Below are 17,087 nucleotides of genomic sequence, written 5' to 3'. Positions count from 1 at the left end.
AGGAAGGGGCCCTGCTGAGGCTTTGAGCTCACAGCAACATCTAATGCTAAAGTCCTGCTGTGTCCTGCTGCAGGTGCTGGGTGTGTGATGGCACAGCCAATGCAGTCTTGTCACTGGTACCACTGCCATCTGGGTTGGGGTTCAGAAGCACTTTGATCCCAGGAGGGCAGGCACTGGGTTGCTGGCCAGGGAGGTGGTGGAGTCACCATCCCTGGAGGTGTTCAAAACAGTAGATATCTCACTGAGAGATGTGGCTCAGTGGTATGGTGGTGATGGGCTGATGGTTGGACCAGATGATCTTAGTGGTCTTTTCCTACCTTTAAGATTCTATGATTCTATATGGAGCTGCTACTTGGCCATCCCTGTGTGCCAAAATGGGGTCTTTCCAAGTGCTCCTCTGCCTCCAGAAGAGGTGGTGGAGGATCACGTGAGCTGCAGCCTGTGGGGTGCCCACTGCTCAGGTCACCCTGGACTGGAGGTGAGGTGGCACTTGGGTTGTGTCCCACTGGTGCAGGGATTCAGAGACCAGTCCTGTCCCCAGGCAGCATCCATCCCGGTGGGCAGTGCCAGCTCTGCACCAGTGCCAGGCAGTGCTGGGCTCCCTTAACCCTGTGTCAGCAGCCTATCCTGACCTTTTCACTATGAAGCTTACAATTTGATGATTCCCCCTATAAATCTGATTTGTTAGGTTTTGATCCAGGAAGACACTTATGCATGGGCATGTGTCCCTCTGTACCAAGGAGATTCCCTTCCCTGGACAGTGCATGCTCTTCCCAGGAGCCCATGAAGTCCTGCGTTCGTGCATGTCTTTGCTTCCTAGAGACAGCTCTGCTTCCACTTTGGTGCACGTCCCATGTCTCTATTTAACTCCGTGACACATCTCCCAGCCCCGTGCCAGCTCATCCCAGCCAGGCTCCAAGCTCTGGCAGCGGCTGAGGCTTCCCCTCCCTCAGAAGCTGCTGGCTCAAAGCAGGCAACATCCCAATTTCCCAGCACTGCAGCTGCGCGGGGCACTCAGCCTGCAGGAAAACAAGGTGCCCTATAGATTTGCACGTGTTGTATTCAATTAGCTCTTGCTTCAGCAGAAATTACTCTTATTAACGGTTTGTTGTTGGAGACCAGGGGAGTCAAATCGATGCTAATGGACGGCACTGGAGCTGTTAATCACTGGGATGGCTGCCTTCAGAACCGGCTGGCTGATTGTCACTGGGGGTGATTCCTTCTCTGGACCTCAGGGGTTCTTCCACTCCTCAGCAACGTGAGGGGTTTATGAGGTCTTGTAGGAACCCGTGTCTGTTAATGGATTTGCTCCCAATCCACAGAGCTGAGTCCTCAGGTGCTCTCACAGCAGCGCCCTGCCCATACAGCAGGCTTAATCCCAGTTTTGGAGATGGAATCTTTTGAGAATTAAAAGAGATTTCACGCAGTGGGAAAACGTTTGAGCTCTTATCAGACAATTCAGTTCTCCGCATGCGTTATGGATGAACCGACGCGGGTTTGCGACATCCCCTGAATTCTCCTTCAGCTCTGCGAATGGGAGCTGTGAGCACCGATCCTCCCCGGTGCTTTTGGCTCGGGGTTGGAGCTCCTCGTGCTGCCTGGTCTCCCCCCACACAGCTGTTGTTTCAGCTGCCGTCAGCGCCCCGCGCTATCGCTTTTCTGCCGGCGCCCACAGCAGACTCTGCTCGGCCAAATGGCACAGGATGCATTTCTGGAGATGGCTCCATCCCTATGCGGATGGCGCATCCCTGCTCTGCAGATATCCGGGCGTTCCTCTCTTCTCAGCTTTGATGGCTGCGGTTGCGACCCCCGGTTCGGAGCCCGCACACAGCGGAGCTCGGGAGCTCCCCAGCTTTCTGCGAACGCCCTGATTGCGGCTTCCTCTGTGCCCTCCAGGCGTCACCCCTCGTCTTCCCAGGTTCCCCGACGGAGGTCGGTCCGCGTCCCTCTCAGCCCCAGTTTTCAGCTCTGTGCTATGAACGTGCTTTTGCTGATGGAAGGAAACCACCAGCGTTCCCCCGCGGCCGCCCGTCAGCATCAGAGCTGGCGTTCAGGCGCCAGAAGGCGGTCTCAGCAGATCCGTGCAGGTGCCGCTCCTTCCCGGCTTCTTTTTGCCCTCCCTCCCCTCGGTACTTCTCAAGTACTAATGGGGAGATAAGTTGGAAACTTGGTGGAGCTTAACTAGAAATAGAGGGCTTTAAATCTCAAGTGCTTACAAGGTGTGACCAAGTGGAAATGCAGCTTTTGTTCAGCTTAAGCTCCTCCGAAACCCGGGTGCAGGGATGAGCTGCTCCGTGTTTCTCTTGCATTTTCTGGGATAATATTCATCCTGAAATCTCAGGCTGGGGGAGATGAGCTCAAGCAGAGCAGCTGCTGTGGCTCCGACGATCGGGTGTGGGGCTGCAGGGCTATGGGGCAGGATAGCAGACCGTGGTGCCCTCGGGCTCTCAGTGCAGTTGTGGGGTGGGTGCAGGGGCACAGCTGGGAGAAAGGTATGTTGGGGTGCGGTGGGTGGAGGAGCCGAGTGCGAGCCCTCTGTCCTGCTGCTTCCCAAGCCCTCTTCCAAGAGGGAAATTCTTCTTTTTAGCCATTTTGGCAAAGGATCTGCAGGGAAAGCCTCACAGCACAGCTTGGACCTGGGCAACGGGTAAATCCCTGTCCATCTGCTTCTTGCTGGAGCCAGCTGCCAGTTCTGAGTGATGGGCAGTCAGCGTGGGACAGGGCATTTTGCTGATTGATGGCTGTTTCCCTTCGTCCAAATTCCTTACATTTGCCCCATTCTTGCTTGGGCCTCGAGGAGGACGCAGTGCATACATCTGCACCCACAGGGAGTGCAGGGAAGCTTTGGTGGGAGGGTGTCAGGCTGAGGGGAGAGGAGATTCACCTGTTTATGTGACCTGTTTGATCTTTCTTATGTAAAAATATAAATATATAAATATATAAAATCTGCAGGTGATGACTCAGTAAAATGTTGGTGTTTCCTGGGAAATAGCTGAGGTCGTTATTTTCTTTCTGTGGTATTTTTCTCTAGTTGCCATGGAAATGCTTTCAGGAGGGCTCTGTTCTGCAGTCGGGGAACGGCTCCGGAGTTTGTGTGCTGTCCTGGATGCTCTCTGCTGGGCTCAGTGGGGCCCTCCCTGCCCCCCAGGCACCCCTTTGCACTGGGGAACGGAAGGTTTTGGTGTTCTGTTTTGTTGTTAGGCCACTCAGGTGCTTCTGGGTGGGATGCAGACACCCCTTGGCAGGGCACAGCCACTCCAGGTGTGCCCACATGGACCCTGTGTGCATAGGTCCAGTGGTGATGGGCATTGTGAACCACAAAACCACAGAATAATCCAAGTTAGAAGGGACCCATTAAGGATCATCGATTCCAGCTCCTGGGTTGTGGCATGGTCATTTTGCTGTCATGGCTAGAGGAAGGCAGGAATGAAAGCCTCTTGAGCTCTCTGCAAGGTGTGCCAGGGTGCTTGGTAGCATTCCATCACCCTATTGTGGGGGATGGGGGAGCACCGCCCATGTGAGCACTGGGTTGAGCTTGGGGTGCTCCCCCAAGCATGCATGGGGAGGTGAATGGGATGGATGTTTTCTTTCTTCTGCAGCTGAATTCAGGGTGTTCTGTGTGCCCATGCCCCCAGCCCAGCTCGCCCCTCCCGTGCTCCGCTTCCCACGTGTTGTTTTGCAGCACGGTGTTTGTTTGCTGCTTTCCTGTTTTATGTGCTGCCAGCTCTCATCAACATGCCGTGCTGTACAGCAACACACTGACACTGTGCAAACACAGAGCTAACAGGGGGTGATGTATCCAGGGCACCACGTCTGTGTGTCCAGTGGGGAGAGTGTCCTGGAGACACAATTCTGGATTTATGGAGGATGAGCCGATGCCTGCATCTCTCTCCTTCTGGGTGCTGCTCATTTAATCATAGGATGTTTTCATTGTAATTAGTGACTGCTGCTACTGATGAGGAGATTAGCAGACTTCACTTATATATATATATATAAACATTATCTGAGATATTTGAAGCATCTGTTTGAACATTTTGTGAACGAAAGTTTCCGTGTTCTTCAGGCTGACTTATTTATATTTTCCTATTCCAATTTGCAGCACAGAGCAAATGGATGAGGGAGTAGGGGCTGACATGAAGGGCAGGGCTTTCAGAACTTTGGAGTTGGCCACATCTGAAACTCTTCCATCTACTTTGAAATGACAGTTTTAATTCCCACTGGATGGAAAAGCCACTTCCCTGCAGGATTTTAGTGCTGCCAAAGGGAGGATGCTTCAGACACGCCTGTGATTTCCCGAAGGCAGCAGCACCTTCTGAGCAGCCTCATTATCTGTGCATGTGGCTCCTTGGGAATCCCATAGCTGGGCTTCGGCGTTGCCCCCAGGCTCTGAGTCCCTGCAGGGTGAGCATCCCCTCAGGCGGGCACACAGCACAGCCCACCCCCATTCCTGCAGATAATTCCCAGGTGTGTGAAGGCACCGCTCATGGCACAGCGGTGATGCATCCTTTGGAAGGAATGTGGAGCCCCGTGAGCCGCGCCATGGGAATTGCCCACATGGGAGCACCCCAAGGAAACCCTCTGTGTAACTCACAGCACCCATCTGCTGCCTTGGGACGCGCTGTTTCCCAGTGCAGAATAATTCTTTGGGATGCTCCTTTCCTGTGGCAGCACTGGGCTGTGCTGGGGATGCACATCTTCTGCCTGGGAAGAGGAGGCTTCCCTGCCTGCTTCAGTCTGTTTGGACCATTAATCTCAGGTTTTTGTTATTAATTCTCCATTTAGTTTCAGGAGATCCCGCTCCGCTTTCACAATGTGTGCTCAGCATCTCAGGTGTTTGGATCATTTTCCTGCAAAGGAAATGGGAAAGATCACATGGAGCAGCAGCAGAGGGCAGGTGGCTTTCTGGGTACAGCCCAGTAGGGAGGAGGGCTGCTGGTGGGCACATGGCAGGCAGCAGCGGGGCTCCACAGGGCTGTGCCAGGAGCACGCTGCCTTCCCTGCAGCACTGCTGCTGCAGTGCTGAGAGCTCTGCTGCTGCGGCACGGGGGCACTTCTTTGTGAGCTGGCATTTTTGGGGACCGATGTAGACTTTCAGCTGTTTAAAATTGTCCTGAGGTGCAGCTTGGTGTATGGGTTCCCAGCCTGTTTGTTGCTTTGTGTCTGAGTTATTCCCATAGGGACGGGATGTTAAACCAGCACTGTGTTTAATACTGGGAGCCGAGGCGTTGGCTCTAGGTCATGTCAGGTGTGTGATTGGCAGATGCTAGCCAAGGGGATGCTCATTTACCAGGGTGTCTGAGGTGCAGGAAGCATTCAAATCTCCCTTTTTTCCTTTTCAATTATTTTTCTCTGTTGATGCTGCCGTTTCCTGCTCTGCCACCTGGGGACTGCTGCTTTGTCATCACAAAGTCCCACCAGGACCTCTGCAGGTCCTCTGGGACTGCTGCACTGCTGAGATAACGTCAGAGCAGTTTGAGTCCCCAGCTGCCACCGCATTGGGGTGGAGGAACTCGAGCTCAACAGGCTCGGCCAGCTGTGCCTGGAGACTTCAACACACAGAAACAGCAGGGAGTGGAAGTCCATGGGGATTTAACTGTTTATAGACGGCACATAGCCATAAAACCTTTGGTTTCTCCTGTCTCTGAATCAGAGCTGATGATGCTCTGGGCAGGACGGTGACGCCAAGCCTTTGGGCTCCCACACTGCCTGCTGGGGCTGGGACCTGCAGCTTGTGTGGCCCCCTGGCTGTGCTGTGTTTGTGGCTGTGCTTTGGCGTTAAATGGGGAAAAGGGCTTTGGGTTGAGATCTCCTCCTGATGATGCTGGTGGTGAAGTCTGATCCCAAGCAGACTACAGCACTGCTTTTGTCTCCTGCCATATGTTTTCCAATTATGCCCGCCCACCTGCCATGGAAAGCGCAGCGCTTGGTGTCTGCAGGCATTGTTGGGAACCCTCTGTGAAGTGTGTCAGAGAAACACAAAAGGCATTAATTTAGGTCCAAGATTGCTGGAAGTCAGTTTGCTGTTCTTTTTCTATTTTTAGGTTGCCTGACTGAAATGCTGGGATTGGGCCCTTCTGCAGTAGTTCAGGTCTCCTGATAGTGAGTTTTTTTGGAGGTATTTCTGTTACAGCACCCAAAGCCTCTGCTCTAGAAAGGTTTAGCTTAAATCTTTTGGTTCATGACGCTTTGACATAAACCTACTGCTAACGCTGCGATGTATGCAAAGCCCACGTCTGGATTTACTTCCTCAGTTTCCAATGGATGTATAAACATGACAAATCTAATGGTGTTTTCCTTCTCTCTCCTGGGCTTCAAGTGAGCTATTGCCACGTTGTCCCGCTACCATCAGCCTCATGTTCCTCCACTTGTGCAATTTGGGCTGGCTGTATTTCCAGGTGTATTTTCCAGATGGACAACAAACCATTCCATCCCTTCTTTTCCAGCCGGAGGAGCTCACCAACGCCTTGGAGATCAGCAACATCGTCTTCACGAGCCTCTTTGCCCTGGAGATGCTGCTCAAAGTCCTCGTTTACGGCCCCTTTGGCTACATTAAGAACCCATACAACATCTTTGATGGGATCATCGTGGTGATTAGGTACAAACCTAGAGCTTTCTTTACGCACGTTTCCCTTCATTTGGCTAGCCCATTAAAATGGAACGTAATGGTGAGTGGGCAGAACTGCCTCCCTATGGCGCTTCTCTCTGCTGTAAGTTAACACAATCAGACACAATTGCTAATAGATGTTTCGAGGTTATTTTCTGGTCGTTTCAGAGAGAAGCCCATGCAGAAAGGTATCCGTTTTGGGAGAGTCTGGGACCCAAATGGCACAACCAGTGCCCGGTTAAATAACTGCTTTTGGGCACATACAGAACTGTGGTTGCAGCTGAGGGCTTCTGGCCCTGGTGGGGTTCAGCTCCAGGAGGCACTGGGAGCTCCTCTCTGCCCGAGGAGGGTCTCCCACTCCCCATCTCTCTTCCCTCCGAATTCCCCCCTCTCCTTTGCTTCTTCTCCCCATGCCTCCGTGCCAGGTGTTCTCTGCCCATCCCACAACGAACTCTTTTCCTCTCAGCGTGTGGGAGATCGTGGGGCAGCAAGGCGGGGGGCTCTCGGTGCTGCGGACCTTCCGGCTCATGCGGGTTCTGAAGCTGGTGCGCTTCATGCCAGCCCTGCAGCGGCAGCTTGTTGTCCTCATGAAGACCATGGACAACGTGGCCACCTTCTGCATGCTGCTGATGCTCTTCATCTTCATATTTAGGTGGGTGCTTGGTGAGAGCTCTGTGTTCCAGGGTGTTCAGTGGGATCCTGTGGGATGTGAGGGGACCGTGCTGCGGCGTTTCTGAGCTCAGAGTCCCAGAGCAGCACTGGCAGTGGTTTGATGCCAATCTTCTTTTAATTCTGGCCAAATCAGACATCTGTCTTTGTGAGATGATTTGCAAGGAAAATCCTTCATCTGGATGATTCCTTGACACCACCCTGAGACATCTGTCCCATTACACGTGGATGAGCCTGATGCTGAGAATATTGTTAAGGAAGAGGGCAATGTTGCTAAAATAAAGGCAGCAGAAGTGGTGCTCGTGCTCTGGCACGGCCTCCTCAGAGAAGTAAAGTTCTGCAGTGGGAATGCTAGAAACAGGTTTGGGGTAGCCCCAGAATTCTGGATTTGGGTCTGGATTTCAACTCAAGGCTGGGTAACATCCACTCCTCCAGTGTCCCGGTGCTGGAAGGCTGATGAAAGCTGCTCTGTGCAGTAATGATCCTTTTCCCAGTGAAGCATTTTGCTCTGAAGCACTGTTTGCTGCCACGATGCTGAACAGAGCTGTGAATAATGTGATTATGCAGGTTACTGGCCGAGAGCGGGGGAAGACAAATTATTCCCTTAGCATCAATCTGAAATGAAAGGTATTCTGTTTTCATGTCAAAATTGGAAGAGATGTGGTGAGCCCCCTGATATGCTCCATTCAGAAATTCGCAGGAACCCTTTTTGTCTTCCCCGTTCAGTTTAAGCATGTTTTGCTGAAAACTGTGTCATCGCAAAGCGGAAAGTCAAAACATTTTGTTTAGAAAGAGCTGAAACAAAATGTTGTGACTGACAAAACACAAAGGAAAGGAAAAGGAAGGAGCGGGCTCGCTTTCCGAAGCAGCGCGACAGATTTGACCCAAATTCACTCTCAGTTTGCACGTTCTCTAGGAGTGCTTTTCAGTGAAGGAATGACTCATCTTTCAAAAGATGGGATGGAAGGGCCCTGCTGCAGCTGGGGGGCAGCGCTGCGGTGCAGCCCCGGCTCAGCACTGCGCTCTCCTCGCAGCATTCTGGGGATGCACCTCTTTGGCTGCAAGTTCGCTTCCGAGCGGGACGGCGACACTCTGCCCGACAGGAAGAACTTCGACTCCTTGCTCTGGGCCATCGTCACCGTTTTCCAGGTACTGAGCAGAGAGCAGCCCGACCTGTTGCCCTCCGGGGCTGTGGGGGTGGGGCGGCTGCGGCACGGCTCGTTGGAGCTCCTGTTGCAGAGGCATTGAAATATGGACGTTACTTACAGCTAGGGGTCATGTCCAAAGCTGGGATGCTTGCCTGCAGACAGCTCACCCAGAGCAGATGCCAACGTGCTGCTCTCTGTCTGACAAAATGCTCCTGAGGCATTTTCTCTGCAGATTTTGACCCAGGAAGACTGGAACAAGGTCCTCTACAACGGCATGGCATCCACCTCCTCCTGGGCAGCACTCTACTTCATTGCCCTCATGACGTTTGGGAATTACGTTCTCTTCAACCTGCTGGTGGCCATCCTGGTGGAGGGCTTCCAGACGGAGGTAATGTTCTCTCACTCGCGCCTTTGTTGGCTTTGAATGTTTCAGAGCCTGCAGACCTGCAGCAGGAATGCGATTTCTGAAGTGGGCAGCAGCACATTTACCAGAGTGCTACATGAAAAGAAGTGGGGAAAAATATGAGGTCTTTTTTTTTTTTTTTTTCCTCCTTTCTGCTCAACCGAGGCACAGTTTAATACAGCAAGTCCTTTAAATGAAGGGCTTAAATGAAAAGCATTGTTAGCATTAATGCAGAAGGGAGAACTCAGCGGTGAGTCAGGCACTGCAGATGGGATAACTGCTATGACAGTGCCTTTGAAACAGTTCTCTCCATGTTTGTGAGCCAGATTAAAACCCTTCCTGAAAATTTACGCAGGCTGCTGGGAGATTAGGAGCATGATTAACTTCTTTGGCAGTGCGTGCTTGTGGAGCTCCGCCTGCTTCCAGCACCTCAATGGCCTCCATTTTAAGGCACCTGGTCCTCATCCCTGCCAGCTCCATACGGCACCCAGGGTGCTGTGGGCTTTGGGGAAGGTTGGGGGGTTAGCGTGGAGCTGTGATTTCTGTGTCTGAGCTGCCCAGCTGGGAGCTGCACCCCAAAACGGGGACCTACGGAGCCCACCCACCCCACAGGAGTTTCCCAGTGTGCGGAGGGATGGGGGGCTGCATCCTGCTGGGGACCAGAGGGGGAGCAGCAGCCCAAAGCTGTTTGCTGGGACTGCTTCTATGCCTGCGCTTTTGCATACTGTCTCTGCTGTTGATAAGCGAGCCGGAGCAGAGGAATATTATTTAAGATTTGTTGCCGTGTGTACTAATATCCTACCAGCCTGGGAACAGCTATGCACAGAACCATATTTATTTTTATTATTGTTATTATTTTTGCAGTGCAATCTAGAGTTACGTTAATGGAATCGTACCAGGAGATAGCTAGAAGAAATTCTCTCATTTTTCTGTATCGTCTCTCTCTGTGTCGGTGTTTTCTTGTTTAATTGTTACTGCTGTGGCCGTTTCTCTCTGTACCGCCCCCCACCATTCAGCCCGAAGGGAAGGTCACCGCCAGGTTCTCTTCCATAGCTCAGTCTTCCTTTGCCAGAGTGAGAAGAGGTAGAAGCTCCTTGGCTGCTTGCAGAGGGATGACGGCTTTGAAACCAAACCTTTGTCTGTTCAGCCAAGCAAATTGATTCTCTGAAGGTCGCCTGGGTGGCAGAGCCCCGTGTCTCGCCCAAGGCTCAGCCCTGCTGTGCAGCCACCCCTTCCTCACCCCACTGTCCCCAGGGGAGGTGACCCCCCCAGCCCCGCCGCCCGTTTGGTCCTGGAGCACATGGCACTCCGCTTGCTTCTGGCTGGCAGCGATTTCCCCCGCTCGCTTGCAGCCAGCTGGCACCACAGCACCGCTCGCTGTCATTCACCGCAACGCGCTGCGGTTTTGTTCCCATGAGCGCAGCTTTACGGGTACATCTCTGCTGAGCCGGCATCGAGAGGCGAGCACGGAGCGCTGGGACCACGACCCAGCACAGCCTCCAAAGCCCGGAGCCTTCTCTGCCCCTTGGGCAATAGCTCTGCCCAACCACTGTGGTTTTGATGGCCTTGCACCTGATTCGTGCAATTAACCACTTTGCTTACAGTGCTGTTTCGTATCTCAGGCTTTTAGAGAGGTGTTTTACTAATCATCTTCTTTCCACATCCTTGTTATTCTGAGCTCTCAGCGCTCTCCGGTAAATGGGAACGTGTGAAAGAGGGAGCTGAGCAGGAGCTGCTGGGGCCAGGAGCCCAGGGGTGGGATCCAGCACAGCCACAGCACCCGGACCTCAGCGCTCTGCATCCCTGCAGCTCTGCAGCTCCCACACACCTCTCTTTCTGGGCTTAATAGAGAGAGCACGGAGGATCCTCTCCTCAGCAACATTAATAGAGAGATCATCTCTCCCTGTAAACAAACCCCTTGTCCCTCTCCAGCCCTTGCACTCAACCCTTCCTCTGAGCGAGGTGTTTTTCCATTCTCCTTCAGCTTTCCAGGCTGAAACACAATCTCAGGGCGGCTGCCTTTATCTCCCCAGTCCTTGACTGCCTTTCCTCAATCTGCAAGCACCTCGTTAATTTTAGTGCACGGCTTTGCAGCCCCTGTTGCTAGGCAGCAGATGTATATAAGCAATCGGGAAAGAAGAAGGAGCTGTTCCAAACTTTGAATATGGAGCAATATATTTTGCCGAGTTGATTTTCTCCCCGTTTTCTTTTTTTTTGTAACCTGCTCCCCTGGTGCAGGAGGCACGCTCAGGACGTGACGCAGCGCGGCTATTTTTGGGTGCACATTCTCTGATTGAGCTCAGGCCGGGCGTTTGTGCGGGGAAGGTGAGCAGGGGACCCCATTTGATGGAGCTGCTCATTTGAAATCGCTGCCTGAGCGCAGGTCTCTGCCCTGGGGATTTCTCTCTGAAGCTAACAATGGCTCCTCTCTGTCAGACACAAAGCTCCTCTCACGAGGGACTCCCTGACAACGTTCTCTCCAAAGCATATTCTTCCATTGGTGATCCTCCCAGTTTCCTCTTGCCTCGCCCTCACTCCAGCTCTGCCCCTTTCCCTTGTGCCCTAATTGCTCCCTGGTGCCCCGGCCCCCCCCCCAACCCCCTGCTCACCCTGCGTGGTGTTGCACTGCTCTGGCTGCAGTGGCAGAACCTGCAGAAAGCAGGACTTGGACTTCAACCAAAGGGCTGAAGTCCATTTTCCCCATGTGGAGATTTTTGAATGGTGTTTTTGTTACATCCTGTATCTTTTGCACCCCTATCGGTTACATTGGGATTGTCTTTGTGAAGGAAAAGTGTTTCCGTGGTTTCTTTTGATGGCTTTTCCTCCTCTTTCTCTCTTACAGTCAAAGACTTTAAATTAAGTGTCCATGGCTAGCAAGACCCCATGTCCCACTCAGACCCCTGAACCCATCAGAGAATCGTAGAAAACTCCAAGGATTCAGTCTTTCTTAAACTCTTCATCCCAGCTGGGAGCAGGGCAAATTCCCCATCTGTGGGTTGCAGTCAGGAGCACTGCTGCCATGCCCCCAAAGAGCAGTGAGGGCGAGCAGTGAGCGTGCCCAGGGCCACGCATCCCACCCATGCTGGTGAGCAAAGGGCCACGAGTGCTGCTGCTTCTCCAGTGGGTCAGGAGGCACCAAGTCGTGGCGCTGAGAAGAGGTGCTGGAGGTGTTTCACCTGGCTGTGAGAGGGCTGATGTTGTGTTAATCAAACATTCATTAGAAGCCTCCGCTGCTGCCTAATGATGGCATAATAAATAAAGATCCCAGTATGCAGCTGCAAAAAGAAAAGAAGAAATCGTGTTTTCGATAATTAGCTGGTGTTTCATTAGCGCAATTATCACTTCGGAGCTGCATCAAGCTCTCTGTCTGAAACACTTAATTTAAAGGTAAGGCTGGCCTCTTCGGGGCTGCTCCCCGGCTCTCCATCGTGGCCGCACGCCGCCCTTCTCCATCCGCCTTTCCCCGTCCCCTCCCTGCCTCTCCTCGTGTTGTGTTTTTTTTTTTTACTTCCCTCTCATTTCTGCTGTCAAAAGTGTGAAAATTGAACCCTCCTTCCCCTTCCTCCCCCCTCCCTGCCCTGTTTCTCCTTCAGGAGATCTCCAAGCGGGAAGATGCCGGGGGGCAGCTGAGCTGTATTCAGCTGCCGGGCGACTCGGCGGCGGTACGTACGGCCACGCATGAGCCTCCCACACCCCATGGTTGTGTTCCTCGTGGTGCCTGGTCACACACCTGCTGCCGTCCTCATCGTTGTTGCTGTCGTGCTGTCAGGGATTGTTGGGATGTCATTCTTTTCTTTTTGTTGTCCTCACTGTTGAGTCAGCCTCAGTTTTAAGCCCCTTCCTTCTCTGGGGGAGCTGGAGGAACGAAGGTGGGTGCTCTGGGGAGCAGGTGGCTCTGGGCTCAGCTCTCTGTGCAGCCTTGCAGTGAGGTGAGCTCACCCAGGGGGCTTGCAGCAGGTGGGACCGTAGCAGTGTACTCACACCCATGCTGGTCAGGCAGTGCTGCTGGTCCTCAGGCACGTCTGCTCTCTGCATCCCACATGGGGCACTGAAGGGACCTGGAATCAAGTTGGAGCGTGCGAGAGCCCCGTGCTCTGTGTGGTGAGGTCAGTCAGAGACACTGAGCATCCCAAGATGAGGGTTGAGATGTGGGGTTGGGATGTGCAGGGGGCTGAGGACACTGCGCATCCCACAAGCGCAGCACACTCCGAGCCTTACTCAGGTGCCGGCTGCGTGTTTCTCTTCACCACTGCCTTCCCCTTCTGCCCTCTCCGAGAAGTCTGGCTCTTCCTTCAGCGCAAAATCCTTTCCTGCCATATCTGAATGTATCCCGTCATCTCGGGTACACACTGGCAGAGCTGCTGTGCCCTGGGGTCCCTCTGGACATGCCCTTCTTTCCCAGAAGGATTGTAACTCCCTCTTCTCTCACAACCCCTTTTCTATCCAGAAAGGCAAGCTGGGAGTGCAGGAGCAGGTAATGGGCAGCGCGCTGGGGCTGGCACTCACTGCTTGCAGGAGATGCTTCTGCTCCCAGATGTGGGGTTTGGTGCTGGGGGAGTCCCTGTGCAGCTCCGCTTTCCCATCTCTGCACATGCTGTGCGCCCTCATACTTTCCTCTGGGCTGTTGCAGAGCATTCCAGAAATGCAGCCCTGAGTTGCTGTGCTTTCCTGCAGGCTGGGACCCTGCTGGGTTTTCCCACTTCCCGGCACCCGAGCACCAAACCTCCATGGGGCACCGGGGACAGCTTGGTCTTGCTGGGGTTCTGGGCTCCTGGTTCCTTCCAGCTAAGGGAGACTTTGCTTGGCTTCCACCCCAGCACCCTCCCTCCTTTCCTCCCCTCCTCTCCTCCCTCCCAATGTGCATCACGCTGGGGTTTGGTGCCGTTTGCCAGAAAAGCATTTTTAGCCCCAAATCCTCCTCTGGTGGATTGGCATGGTTCTGGCGAGCACCTTTTCCTGCCGGATGGATGCTCACTATACCACACCCTAAGCACCTTTCTGCAGTGCCAATGGACAGAAGCGTGCAGGGAAGTCCCTCACTGGGTGCGTGCCGCGAGATGGAGTGAGCACACTGTGAGCCGTGGTAAACCTCAGCCCTTCTGCAGGGGCTGAGCCTCGGTTCTCAGCAGCTCTCAGGATTCAAAATTCATCTAAATCCTCCAAACCTATGTTGTGTTGCAGCCGGACCTGCTGGCCACCCAGGGGCAGACATTGGATCCTCTCTGCACAACTGGGGCTTCCATAAACCGTGTGTCCATGGCTGCATTGCAAAGTCAGCGTCCTGAGTCCTTGGTGGCTTCTTTAAGCATCACCGGGAAGCCGCGGGATTGCCCACACCTGGGGAGTTTCAAGCCATGGTGTATAAATTGGGAGAGATGAGTAGGGTCAGCTTTTGTCCAGACGTTGCTCATCCTTCCCTGACATCGGTGTACAGTTCTCACAGCACGAAAACAGAAGCAGTGAATTTTTTATTTTTTATTTCCCTGATCCCGTTCTGGGGCTGCTTTTGGAATCAGAGGCAGCCAGTCTTCCTGGTAGGAGGTTAATTAGTCTGTGGTATAAATATGTGCATGCCTCATTTTGTGAAAGGTGGTGTTGCATCGTGGTACACAGCTCGGTGGATCTGTAGGTGTGGTGTTGGCAATGCGGTCCCGTGTGTTCGAGGGGCGTTTGTGCGGGCAGCCCCTCACCCCCCCCGGCTGAAGCGCTCTGTTTGCTGCAGGGGGATGCGTCCAAATCTGACTCAGAGGGCGAGCTCTTCATCCGCAGCCTGGAAGAGGAAGGTGGACTGAAGAAAAACTTGTCAAACCCAGTTTGTGAGTACGACCCCGGGACACCTGCCCTGCTGCACAACCCCCTCTGCTGTGAAAACAACGTATCCTGGGTGGGAAATCCCCCCTGGGGACAATGCCTTCATCTCAGCTGTAGCACACCGTCAGCTGGAAGACTGTGCTGCAGGCCTGGGAGCATAAGCTGCAGGCAAGGGAAATGTGATGGCATTCAGGTCTGAAATCCATTCTATTGGAGTGTCCTCACAGGGGCACAAGTAGAGGAGCTCTGAGAGTGTGGGAAAGAGGAGGAGGGAGAGCAGGTAGGGAGCCCAGTGCAGGCAGGGGTCTGCAGAGGAAGAGCAGGTGGGTGTTGGTGGAAGGTTAGGGGTCATACATAAGGGATCTGCTCTCTTTGTTGGTATCCAATCCCCTTCTCAACATCCTGCTTTTCCCCGCCATGCTGTTGCAAAACCCCAGATGGCTCTTAGTTCCCTCCCACCTGATGCATGGAGGAGAAACACATACTATGCAGCAGCTCTGCCCACCCAAGGGCAGGCTGTGTGCATGCCCACAGCAGTGGGACCCTAAAACCTGCCTTGTGTCTTGCAGTGATGGCCCTGAGCGAGCACCCAGAGCTGAAGAAAAGCCTCACCCCACCGCTCATCATCCACACTGCCGCCACGCCGATGCCCATGCCCAAGAGCGCCGTGTTTGGGGATGCAGCGCAGGGCTATGAGTCACGCCGGGCCAGTGGCGTCTCCATGGACCCCGCTGCCTACGAGCTCAAATCCCCGGTAAGGACATCCTGTGCATCCTGCGGTGGCCCAACGAACATTCGTGGGGCACACGTGGCAGCTCTGAGCGGTGCCATCTGCCCGCCCAAGCCATGAGAACGGCCTGGCAGGGGCGGCTGGCACGGGCTGACACCATCCCTGTCCCGCAGCCCAGCGCCCGCAGCTCCCCGCACAGCCCCTGGAGTGCTGGCAGCAGCTGGCCCAGCCGCCGCTCCAGCTGGAACAGCATCGGCCGGGCGCCCAGCCTCAAGCGGCGGGGCCAGAGCGGCGAGCGCAGGTCCTTGCTGTCCGGGGAGGGCAAGGAGAGCTCAGAGGATGGGGAGAGCTCGGATGAGGAGCATTCCAGCCGGGCCGGCAGCGTCAACGGCTCCTTACCTCATCGCATGGAGTCGCTGGAAGCAAAGGGCTCCTTCGACCTCCAGGACACCCTGCAGGTGCCTTCGCTGTATCGGACCAGCAGCATGCACAGCAGTCGCACCTCTGCCTCCGAGCACCAGGACTGCAATGGGAAAACCACTCCTGGCCTACTGGTCCATCAGCTCCACCTGGACGACCCTCGGCCAGACTGCGATGATGCTGATGATGAAGGCAACATGGTAAGGAAGTGCTAAATGCTTGGTTTGGGCTTTTTTTGCTCATCCGAGTGACATCTGTAGCTCTTGGAAGCATGCTGGTGGGCACAAAGCCACAGCCAAGGCAGGGGCTGAATGTCACCACCACTGCTGCTGGGGTCACCAGGAGCAGTCTGGGTGGTGGCATTACATTAAATGTCTCAGTGCTGTATCAGAGCATTCAGGATGGACACATCAGGTTCCAGGTAAATGCACGGGGCCGTGGCTATCTTGGCCACCATCTCTGGAGGCAGTGGACGTGTGTGGGCTAAGGACGTGGTTTTGTGATGGTAGGTCAGGCTGATGGTTGAACTTGGTGATCTTGAGGGTTCTACGATTTTACTCTATGATTGCACAGCTCTGTTTTTTCCTTTTTTAATTTTTAATAAGTAAACATCCCTGCTCACCAGCCAGTATTTGGGTTTCGGCTGCCATCCATAGGAACAGACAATCTCTGTTGACATCAACAGGCAGTGCAAAGGCAAGGTTTGGCCCACAAGTCCTGTGGAGGCATTAGTCCTGCAGAGATGGTGATAATTTTCAAGGCTTTGCATTAATTTCAATATGAAGAGGCATTAGTCCATGAGTGTCTCTCTTTCACAGGCCTGGAAAGTGCTATTTAGGAAATGTTAGCTAAAAGCATGGCAGCAGGAGGAGAAAAATCAGCTGTAATTTTGAGCTGATTAGAGCACCAGATAGTAAAGCAGCATCTCCAGCTTTGCATATTCTCTGCATCTGCACTTTCAAATCATTGCGCATAACTTGCCATGTGCTGCCACTGCTCAAATGGTGTAAATGCCCCCAGCCTGGGGAGGCAGGGAACATGGGGCAGTGTGGTTGGAGTCTCAGGACAGCTCATTTTGGCATTTTCAATTCTTGAAGGTTCTCTCCTTGTTCTGTGGGTTGAAAGATGCAGTGGTTGGATGGAATGTTTGAGGGGTTGCTGATGGGTTTTGGGTACAGCCACGTGACGGTAACCGGGGCAGTAATGAGGGCCGTAGCTTTTGGGCATGATTTTACTGTATTTCACTGAGTTTGTTGAATGAAAATGGGATTTGGAGCATGTGAAAGAATGCGAAAGGCAGCG

At 53.6% G+C, this 17,087-nt stretch overlaps 1 protein-coding gene across 13 annotated transcripts in view; it reads left to right on the top strand.

The window, feature by feature from the left end:
- The window catches only part of CACNA1G (calcium voltage-gated channel subunit alpha1 G), a 105,061-nt gene that overhangs the window by 39,904 nt on the left and 48,070 nt on the right, over positions 1-17,087 (top strand). For 9 of the 13 annotated variants that reach the window (XM_090122084.1, XM_090122081.1, XM_090122082.1 and 6 more), the window contains 8 exons: positions 6,444-6,595; positions 7,071-7,256; positions 8,308-8,422; positions 8,654-8,809; positions 12,418-12,486; positions 14,547-14,640; positions 15,205-15,389; positions 15,539-15,985. In XM_090122084.1, the coding sequence (XP_089978210.1) occupies positions 6,444-6,595; positions 7,071-7,256; positions 8,308-8,422; positions 8,654-8,809; positions 12,418-12,486; positions 14,547-14,640; positions 15,205-15,389; positions 15,539-15,985 (1,404 nt within the window). The remainder of the gene's footprint in view (positions 1-6,443; positions 6,596-7,070; positions 7,257-8,307; positions 8,423-8,653; positions 8,810-12,417; positions 12,487-14,546; positions 14,641-15,204; positions 15,390-15,538; positions 15,986-17,087) is intronic. The other 4 variants (XM_090122092.1, XM_090122085.1, XM_090122091.1 and 1 more) reach the window with 1 other exon arrangement.

Source organism: Phasianus colchicus, chromosome 20 (assembly GCF_987193195.1).
Source record: "Phasianus colchicus chromosome 20, bPhaCol1.hap1.1, whole genome shotgun sequence".
Lineage (NCBI taxonomy): Eukaryota > Metazoa > Chordata > Aves > Galliformes > Phasianidae > Phasianus > Phasianus colchicus.
The sequence above is the reverse complement of the archived record's forward strand: the minus strand, read 5'-3'. Positions and strand labels throughout refer to the sequence as shown.